At 43.6% G+C, this 11,091-nt stretch overlaps 2 protein-coding genes across 2 annotated transcripts in view; one reads left to right on the top strand and one right to left on the bottom strand.

The window, feature by feature from the left end:
* Positions 1 to 611: 611 nt before the first annotated feature.
* Positions 612 to 7,047, top strand: LOC311231725 (group XIIB secretory phospholipase A2-like protein; the record flags this gene model as incomplete). The annotated part of the gene is made up of 4 exons (XM_084318350.1): positions 612 to 861; positions 3,322 to 3,410; positions 3,922 to 4,087; positions 6,929 to 7,047. The coding sequence occupies 4 exons, from the start codon at positions 612 to 614 to the stop codon at positions 7,045 to 7,047; spliced, it is 624 nt and encodes a 207-aa protein (XP_084174476.1).
* Positions 7,048 to 9,494: 2,447 nt separating this feature from the next.
* LOC311231376 (uncharacterized protein) overlaps positions 9,495 to 11,091 on the bottom strand; it is a 46,060-nt gene continuing 44,463 nt past the window's right edge. Inside the window, exon 6 of the mRNA XM_084317947.1 lies at positions 9,495 to 10,927. Within this exon, the coding sequence (XP_084174073.1) occupies positions 10,871 to 10,927 (57 nt within the window). The 3' untranslated portion in view covers positions 9,495 to 10,870. The remainder of the gene's footprint in view (positions 10,928 to 11,091) is intronic.

Here is an 11,091-nt window from a genome sequence, read left to right as displayed (position 1 = left end):
AAAAGTATAGACGCCTCCTGGCAGTGTGTCAAAGTGTCCTTGAGCAAGATACTTAACCCATAAGTACCCCCAATGAGCAGGTTGCCACCTTGCACGGTTGCCTCTGCCATTTTGTGTGTGGACGTGAGTGAATGGATGAATGCGAGGCATAAATTGTGAAGCGATTTGGACAAAAGTACTATATAAATGCAGTGCATTTAGCATCACACCGTAACACACAGTCACCTGTATTCACAGATTTATGAGCTGTTCCCCAGGCAGATATACTGTAGCCAAGCAGGGTGGCATAGCGATGATCCATTCTGATTGGGGGAAGAATAGGTGCGATGATAGTTGATTTTAAACAGGCTGTGAGGAGATTAACTCCGAGTTTCATGATTAAAATTGATATAGAGTACTCTTATCCAAAATGATAAACACACCCTGTCATTAATCCTTAAAATAACAACACTGACTAGCAAAATCTTGATAGCGCCTGACCTTTGTTCTTCCACAGTGGAGGTTGTCCCAGTGTCGGGCTCAAAGTCCAGGTCACGCAGACAGTTTCAGTATTCTGTTTGTTTCTCAATCATTTCGGTGTCCTTTAGTTCTCTACCTATCCAGCCTGTAGCATGCAACGCCGGTGCCCCCTTACCGTCCTGTTCCTTCTGGGCCTGTCTATCCATGGAATCCTCAGTCAAGACGATGGTGCCCCAACAGAAGCACCCAGCCAGACCCCTGAGAGTCCAGAGGCAGAGGAGGACGGTGACTGGGGATTGAACAGCCTCAGAGGGGGTTTCGAATCCGTCGGTGGATACTTTGACTCTATGCTAGAACTCATGGGAGGACGCGATGGAGTGTGCCAATACCGCTGTCGACATGGTGAGTTAGCTCAAGTTCATTGGGGGTCGGGTGGCATTGCTTTAGATACAATGATAAGCCTGGGCAATATGGGGAAAAATACACCAGGGATTCTTTTTCTATCCATGTGAATCTTCTTAGGCATGACAAAAACAAAACACAATCCACAAATAATCCAATTGATGTTCATTGTATTTGACAGCATGATAATGGGAAGTGATATCAAACTAGATTTTCTATGGACATTCGCAAATATTTAAAATGTATTTTGCAAGACATGTAACTTAATATGAACCTTTATCAAGATTCACAATAAATACACTCCAATATATATACGAAATATGGTGCTTTGGCACGAATAGGCTTCGTCGCAACCTTTCCAACTAGTTTTTAGGGAAATAGAATAGAATAGAATCTTTATTGTCACATCATCATATACAGAGTACAGGAGGGTGACATTCTTTGGTTTGGTTCCTCAACCTCACAGCAGCAATGGTAATAGAATAAAACAAACAATAGAAGCAGCACAAAATAGCATTACAAATATATAACACAGTATATAATACTGTGTAAATATGATACAAGACTAGCGTGGATATAGTGTGTGTGTGTGTGTGTGTTTGAGAGTAATGGGCAGGCAGGCAGCCAGCTGTTAGTGTTATTTGTTCATGAGTCCGACTGCTTGATTTGATTTGAAACCTTTATTTATACAGGGAAGAGAGTTGAGAGCAAGCTCTTTTTCAACATCACCCTAATTACAGCAGTTGGACATAGAACGCACATAGTACATACATACATACATACATACATACATATGTAACGGTTGTGACAACGTCACCTCAAACTTCGATGTGGGAGTGGGAGTCGAACCCCGGTCTCCCACACCGCAGGCAGTAACACAGACCGCTATACCAAGAGGTGAATCCACTTTTTTTTTTTTTTTATTATCTTTTTCCCCCTCCTTCTTTTTCCGATTTTTCTCCCATCCCACTGTTAGTCGTTATGCCAATTCCCAACCCCCTTCCTGGTTGTTGCGCACTTTCCCCTACTGTTGGTCCGAGAGGCCGGAGACTGTCACATGCTTTCCTCCGACGCATGTGCAGCCAGCCGGCAGCCAGCCTGGCCGCGCAGATTCTCACTGGGAGAGTGTAACGTGTGGGAGGCCGCACTACCTCTCACCAGATTCTACCTTCGCTGAGCAGGCGCCCCGACCGAACTGTAGGGGTCGCTGTCCACAACGCCCAGGACCCACCCACGGCTCCCCTCCCCCTAACTCAGCCAAACGAGTTAGTATAGCGATCAGCCCGAGCCAAGGCAATGCTGACTCTCCGGGAGTCGAGACCGCAGCCTCTTGCATTGGTGACGAGCACAATCTCCGCTACGCCACCTGACCGCCCCGTCTATGCGTCTTTTGAGGATGTGAGAGTGAGTTTAACCCATAGCACCGCTACTCACCCCAGCCCTTCTTGACTGCGCTTCACGATACCATCCGTTACACACACACACACACACACACACACACACACACACACACACACACATACATACATACATCATGTTAAATAAGGAATTGCAGGGAGAAGGAACATCTAAATTAAAGATAATAATAATTGACATTAAGTTAACAGCTAAGAGAAGCATGAACAGTCCATACATAGCATGTTTTCAATAAGAACACTAAATGATCATAAGGACACAAGTTTGGGGGGGGGGGGGGCTTTCCGAGTCTGCTGGTCTGGGCCTTGAGACTACAGTACCGTTTGCGGTATTCGTGTTACCAGTTAAACCAATTATTTTTATGATCTGGAATGATACCTGATCTTTATCAAACTGATAGTGTGAATTTCTCTGTCAATTATCACCTTCATTATCAACTTGGTTACACCCTGAAAGGCGGACTATGAGCTAAGGGTAGAGAGTGAACTAGTCAATTGTGAAAACATAGATTTTCACCTTTTCTCTGCAGATGAAATTGGGTTTAGTTCCCAACACCTTAAAGGGATAAATACAATGTTTGGCACCCTAGCCCTGTTTGCTATACTTACCAATGATGTTTTTGATTGGTAGTCCTTTCTCCGCACAATCCAAGCGGTTCCTCATACTAGCTTTGGCTAGTTAGCCACAAACCAATGCAAAGTCAATGGGGTCAGGCTCCTGTCTGTACAAGCTGACTGAAGACAACTTAAATCTACCCCACAGTTGAGTCCACATAAAGTAGATTTCAGTAGATGTGCAGTCTTCAGTCAGCTTGTACAGACAAGAGTTTGACTCCATTGACTTTACATTGGTTTGTGGCTAACTAGCCAAAGCTAGTATGAAGAACAGCATGGATAGCACAGAGAAAGGACTCTACCGATCAATATCAGCATTAGTACAGTAAGTATCAATTAGGACTAAGGTTAAAACTAACCCTTTAATGTTCTCCTGTGCCTGTTGTCCCATCAGGATTACTATCATCATACCTCTCCGTTTCATTTTCAGGTAAAGCTCCTGTTCCACGTCCCGACTACCAGATGCCAGAACCTGATGGTTGCAACTCCTATTTCTTGGGCCTTCCTATTCCAACTGGTGTATGTATCGTAAATCATAGTAAAGAAAAATATATTAAAAAAGCAATCAACACCAGAATTTTGTATATATATACATATGTATTCGTATCGTATCTATCCACATCTATCTGCACATACCTGCATATAATCCTCTTTACATATCTGTAGATACTATATATCTGTACATATTCCTTACCTACTCTTACTAGTTACGCTGCTGGCCAGTATGACTCACTACCATAGTGTCTTTAATACCTGTATCACTGTACATATTAATACTACAACTCTGTACATACATCTGATGAGCACTATACTCGGTAGTACTAATTTATACATTTGATACCCAGTTTAATTACTATTGCACTTTACATTTGCACTCTGGTTGGATGCCAAACCTCTTTTTGTTGTACTGTACTTGTGCTGTATAATGACAATATATTTGAATCTAATCCAATAATTTTTTCTTTCAAAAAAAGGGTAGTCGAGCACCACATAATTTGCCCACCCTGATCACCTTTGTCCCCTCTCCCAGATGGAGATGGGTATTCCTGCCATGACAAAGTGCTGCAACCAACTGGACAGGTGTTATGACAACTGTGGCTCCAACAAGTACCGCTGTGACTCCAAGTTCCGCTGGTGTCTCCACAGCATCTGCTCAGACCTCAAGAAAAGCCTGGGCTTCGTGTCCAAGGTTGAAGGTCAGTCAGGTATTTAAAGTATAGAATTGTAATGTTGGTTTCACTCACTCCCAAGTCGCACACGCCAAGGGTTCCCCCACAGACATTGAAACATTAAATTCAAGGACTTTCACATACTTTTCCAAGCACTCTTTTTCAATTAAAAAAGGATTCACTTTTAAATGGTTTTTTTTATAGAAAAAAAAATCTGATCCAATATGTATGGCTTAAAACCAATTTCCGACAATTAGTTACACTTTAAATAATATTTTTTTTCTTGATTCAGAACAATTTTATCATGGATGAACAAAACTTTCAATGCGAATGGTTGATTTGAATTTCAATGTCTTTTTAAGCACCTTGTTAAAAAATTGGCTGTTTTCAAGGAATCCCAGGCCTCGACTTTTTTTTTGTAAAAAATGTATCACTTTAAGCACTTCAAGGACCTTGTGCGAACCCTGGGTATTTAAAGTATAGAATTGTAATGTTGGTTTCACTCACTCCCAAGTCGCACACGCCCCCCCACACATTGCACCAAGTTGTCCACAATCTCTGGAGCAAAACAGAAAGAAGCATTTTAGATAAAAGTATTCTGTACTTCTGTATGACAACTAATAAAGAAACTTGAAACTTGAACTTGACTTTACAAAAATATCAATATAATAGATATTCCACAGATATATTAGAAATAACAAGTTTGGTCTTTCAACTACCCCCAACTACCCCCAAAAAAGGTACCGAGCATGAAAGACCAAACTTGTTATTTCTAATATATCTGTGGAATATCTATTATATTGATATTTTTGTAAAGTCAAGTTCAAGTTTCAAGTTTCTTTGTTAGTCGTCATACAGAAGTACAGAATACTTTTATCTAAAATGCTTCTTTCTGTTTTGCTCCAGAGATTGTGCTAGATAAAAATAGATAAGTATAAAAAGTATAGTAAGTATAAAATAGAAGTCAAGTACGTATAAAAGTGTTCAATATACATATATACAATGTACAATGCAGAGTAGAAAAGTAACTGAGTTACAATACAATATACTATATACTATACAGTACAATGCAGAAATGGGATGAGGTACAATTTAGGTACAATTTACAGTAAGGTGTAATGAGGTATGGGTTGTAGTGCAAATTCTTTGCCAATAAATATAAAGTGTGTTTAGGTGTTCTAAAGTGGGTAAAGTGGGTGCAGCAGTGAGTTGTTTGTTTAAAGTGAGTGTGTGCGTGTGGATGTGTGTGCTGTGAGTGCATTTGATGGTTGTTACGATTGTTCATTGTTCAATCCTTGTTCATTGAGCAATCATTGTTCATTGAGCATCCTGATGGCCTGGGGATAGAAGCTCCTTCTGAGTCTCTCTGTGCTTGCCATGAGACTCCGGTATCGCTTGCCTGACCGCAGCAGTTCAAAGAGGCAGTTGTTTGGGTGGCTGGAGTCTTTGATTATTCTCTTCGCCTTGCCCATGCACCGCTTGTTGTAAATGCCTTGGAGAGTGGGAAACCCCCCTCCAATTGTGCGTTCGGCTGAACGGGCCACTCTCTGTAGTCTGCTACGGTCTTGTGCAGTGCTATTCCCAAACCAGGAGGTGATATTGCCAGTCAGGATGCTCTCTATTGTGCATGAGTAGAAGTTCTTGAGGATATTCTGACTCACGTTGAACTTCCTTAAGCGCCTAAGGAAGTAGAGGCGTTGTCGTGCCTTCTTGATAACACTGTCAATGTGTGTGGTCCATGTCAAGTCCTCGGATATGTGGACTCTGAGGTACTTAAAACTGTTCACTCTCTCAACCGGTGCCCCATCGATGCTGAGGGGGCTGTAGTCCCTGATCCCCGACCTCCTAAAGTCCACAATCATCTCCTTTGTTTTGCTGACGTTCAGGGAGAGGCAGTTCTCTTGACACCATCCCGCTAGAACCTTAACCTCCTCTAGGTAGGCCCTCTCGTAGTTTGCAGAAATCAGGCCCACCACTACTGTGTCGTCAGCCAATTTGATGATTGTGTTGGTGTTCCGCTGTGCCACGCAGTCATGTGTGTACAGGGAGTAGAGGAGGGGACTCAGAACACAGCCCTGGGGGGCCCCTATGTTGAGAGTGATGGATGAGGAGGTGCAGTTGCCTGCTCTCACCACCTGGGGTCTGCCCGTCAGGAAGTCCAAGACCCACTGGCAGAGGTCATAGTTCAAGCCCAGGTCCCTGAGCTTGGCTATGAGTTTAGAGGGGACTATGGTATTGAATGCTGAGCTGTAGTCGATGAATAGCATTCTCACATAGTTCCCCTGCCTCTTGTCCAGGTGTGATGCTGCTGTGTGCATCACATGGGCTATGGCGTCCTCCGTGGACCTGTTGGGGCGGTATGCAAATTGCAGGGGGTCCAGGTTGATGGGGAGGGAGGAGCAGATGTAGCCCTTCACTAGCTTCTCAAAGCACTTCATGGCTATGGAGGTGAGAGCTACAGGGCGGTAGTCGTTGAGGCAAGCAGGCTTGGATTTTTTGGGTACAGGGATAATGGTGGACTTCTTCAGACAGGTGGGGATGACAGCCTGTTCTAAGGACAGGTTAAATATGTCAGTGAATACCGGGGCCAGTCAAACTAAAAATCTTTTCATCACTTGTTCATACATTTAGTTGTGTAAAATTAACTGTTTGGTATGATTATACAATTACATTTAGTAATTTAGCTGATGCTTTTATCTAAAGCGTCTTACAAATTGTGAACAACAAGCCAGCAGGAGGGGTACATCTCTGGCAGCTAAGGGTCAGTGGCGTTGTTCGTCAAATAGTGTTGAATTTTAGTGTTACACTCCAAGTGCATAGTAGTATAGATATTGAATACCTTAATAATTCTCTCTCTCTCTCTCTCAGCATGTGAAACAGTAGCGGACACCTTGTTCAACACGGTCTGGACTCTAGGCTGCAGGCCCTACATGAACAGCCAGAGGGCATCCTGCCTTTGTGAAGGAGAAGAGAGGGATGAACTTTAAATGATAGGCACCATATACACCGGCCTCTTCTTTATGAATGGAGCAACGTATGAAACATGGTGCTTTAGATCAAATACACTGCCTTCCTCTTTATGAATAGAGCAACGTATGATACATGGTGCTTTAGATAAAATACACCGCCCTCCTCTTTATGAATGGAGCAACGTATGATACATGCTGCTTTAGATCAAATACACCACCCTCCTCTTTATTAATGTGGATGCTTTTTTCTTAATGAATATTTGACTTCTAATGATATTGATTATGTATGTATTGTATTGTTATGTATATTATGTCAATTTATATTATGAGATTGATATCTCTACATCATTTACTAATTGTGATAAGTGCCATTATTTATTTTAGATTTTTCTTCATTTCATGATTTTCTAAAATGGCTGTCAATTACTTAATTATGTGAGAGGCTATACATCCCCCTGTTTTGCTCTGCCGTCGACTCTGAGGAAGACACTTGTCCAAACGTCAGTCACCCCCCACCCTGCAATAAACGTGTATGATGGTATGAGTGCTCAGTGTCTTGCTTTGGTTCATCTATTTGAAGTGCCCAGGTGAAAAGCTTGCTTATATTCACCTCCATTGGCTTCCTGTAAAATATCGTGTCACCTTCAAAATCCTCCTGCTGACATAGAAATCCCTACACACCACCCCCCCTCAAAACCCATCAGACCTTCTCCACACCTACACCAACCTCCCGGAATCTCCGCTCCTCTGACACAGGCGTGCTGGACATCACCTTTGCACTAAAACTATATAGAAATAATGGGAATAAGTGTGTCCCACAAAGCTCTCATATCAATCTTAGCTCACCTCACTGATGATACTCCTAAAGCATGCAAAATGTGAAAGTGACTTGACTAGAATATCACTTTTAGATTGAAAGATTTATTTGGTCAACAAATATTATTTCAGAGACAAAGAAAAATATGTTCAGTCAATACAAAGTGAAACAAAGGTCAATCAAAATGGAATTAACCAACAAAGTGGCGAAAATATTAAGATGGTTGATCACACAGGATCAGGCCCTACCGTGGCTCGGAAGATAGTGTTCCGATATTTGGATTAATCAGGACACTATTCATATCTAGGCTGCAAACAGATTGTAATAAAATAGGTGATTATCATTAAGGGACAACTGTGGCCATTGAGCTGTGGCCCTGTGCCATATTGAATGCCAAAACATGTCATGAGAATAATATGAATTCCAAACTTTCTCCTATGCGGAGCTGGACGACGTTCCACTGTTTAGCAGGCTGTGACGTACAGGCAACACTGCATAGGAGTGTGAAGTGACGCATCTCAAGTGCTGCCCTCTTTTCTTGATCCTCCAATCACAACTGTTGCTTCCTGATCACTTCCCTCGGGAAACGGTTGTGATTGGGGGATCAATACGCGTCCATACGGGTTGCTCTGTGGTCACTTCAACTTGCTGAGAAAGTACTACTACTTTGTGTACCATTACATTTTAGTTGTGATTTGATGAGTAATGGTCTAGTTTTTCCACAATGTTAACTTTTGCGGCACAATACTCTGATCCAAGTTTCCTGGTGATGTTACTTCCTACGTACAGGCGCACATGGAAGTCAGGACATTTCAAAAGTAAAAGCTCTACTTCTGCAGCCTTCGACACAGTCAACCACCAGATCCTCCTCGCGGCCCTCGCAGGAATGGGAGTGGCTGGCTCTGCGCTGACATGGTTGTCATCATACCTCAATGACCGCTCCTACCAAGTGTCATGGAGAGGGACCCTGTCGGCCACCCGCCCCCTGCGGACGGGTGTCCCCCAGGGCTCGGTTTTAGGACCCCTTCTCTTCTCCCTCTACACTAAATCACTGGGTAACATTATCACGTCTCATGGCTTCTCCTACCACTGTTATGCCGACGATATTCAACTCTTCCTCTCCTTCCCTCCCTCAGATATCCACGTCTCTGAGCGGATCTCGGCCTGTCTGTCCGACATCTCCGCCTGGATGACGACCAACCACCTCAAACTGAACCTAAGCAAAACAGAATTGCTCCACCTGCCGGCCAAATCCTCCCCCGACAGACCTTTCCATCACAGTCGAGAATGCAGCTGTGACCGCGTCCCCGACCGCCAAGAACCTTGGTGTTGTCCTCGACGACCAGTTGAACTTCTCTGCTCACATCGCAGCGACAACCAGAACCTGCCGATTCCTCCTGAGCAACGTCAGAAGGATCCGCCCCTTCCTGACAAAAGAAGCCACCCAACTCCTCGTCCAATCAACAGTCATCTCCCGCCTCGACTACTGCAACGCACTGCTCGCTGGCCTCCCGGCCACTGCCACTAAGCCTCTTCAACTCATTCAGAACGCAGCGGCCCGCCTGATCTCAAACCTACCGAAGTCGGCCCATGTCACCCCACTTCTTAGGGACCTGCACTGGCTCCCCATTGCTGCACGAATCCGCTTCAAGGCCCTCGACCTAGCATACCGTGCGGCAAAGGGAACTGCTCCCGCCTACCTCCGGTCAATGGTCTCTAACTACACACCCTCAAGACCCCTATGCTCTGCATCTTCTGGCCGCCTCAGACCTACTCCTATCCAAGCTCCGGGAGGGTCATCAAAGAGAAGTCGCCTATTCTCAATCCTTGCCCCACAATGGTGGAATGAACTACCCACCCCAGTTAGGACAGCCGAAACACGTCCAATCTTTCGCCGTCGACTAAAGACGCACTAACTAATCTAACCCTAACTAACCATACTGTCATGCACTTGTCCTAATAAACTAACCTACACTGTAGCACTCAACACTTTGATGAACATTGTTACTCAGCTGATAGAGTTGTGCCCTTCCTGATGGCTTGTCGTACAGAACTTGTAAGTCGCTTTGGATAAAAGCGTCAGCTAAATGACTAAATGTAAATGTAAATGTACTTGAATAAGAGAGAAAAAAGAGCGAGAGGGTGGCCTGTATCAAACTCAGTAGATAACTGACCCGACCTACCTCCAGGACCTCCTCTCCCCTCAACCTGCATCCAGGTCACTCAGGCCAAAACCTCCTCGCCATCCCACGCACCAGGCTGTCAAACATGGGGCACCGTGCTTTTTCCTCACTGGGGCCACGCCTGTGGAATCAGCTGCCGGGATCCGTCAAGGCCTCAGACTCCCTTGCTGCCTTCAAGGCCAGCCTTAAAACCATTTATTTTATTCTGCCTTCCACTAGGGCCTGTTGTTTTTAATGTTTTTATGTTTCGTGTATTTAAAAAAAATTACTTTACATTTGTTCTTTTCTGACATCTTGTGTGATAACTCTACTATTGTGCCACAACCATTCGGCTCTACCTTAAGCCGTATCTGTACACAAATTAGCAGTGCTTTTACAAGCAACCGTTATGGACACAGCAACGAATGACCCTACAAGCACCACGGTGTGCCAAATCGATGACAAGTTGTTTTGGAATTGTGTCCCTCAAAAAATCAAAACCCTTAAAATCTTCAAAGCCACAGTATGGACTACACAGGAGTAAGGAACGATAAATAAAAGATTGCACCATAACTAAAAGAGACTGAAATACTTGTCTGTTATTTAACTTTTAACTTTTTTTGAGAGTCGGTACAAACCTATGACTAGATTGGGGTGGTAACAGGTCTGAGGCATTCTAGCAGACCGTGATGAATTGAAAATGGGGGACCCTGATGTAAACAAGACGAAAGTCTTTCTCTGGTCTGCATCCCCTTAACAATTGTGTGTATTGAGCCATACTGTATTGTACCCATTCTGCAATCTGTTAATACAATTTTCAACCAATCAAACCGTGAATGCAGTTCAACAAGGTCCACACGGTCTAGCTGGGCTTTGTGGTAGAGTCAAAATTAAGGAGGTCAGGAAGCTCTGCGAACATCTAAAAAGGAGGAAGAGTTCAAATTTGTTAAAGCAAGTTCTTGGAATTCTTTTTATATCCAAGCACTGGTAACATTGCATTAAAACAGTGTGTATTGGCGCAGAAATCAGTCATCACACACAATACAATAATGCACAACAACCATTCCAGAATGTCAACGTTCT

The sequence above is a fragment of the Notolepis coatsorum genome (assembly GCF_963971535.1).
Source record: "Notolepis coatsorum genome assembly, chromosome: 7".
NCBI classification, from domain to species: domain Eukaryota; kingdom Metazoa; phylum Chordata; class Actinopteri; order Aulopiformes; family Paralepididae; genus Notolepis; species Notolepis coatsorum.
The sequence above is the reverse complement of the archived record's forward strand: the minus strand, read 5'-3'. Positions and strand labels throughout refer to the sequence as shown.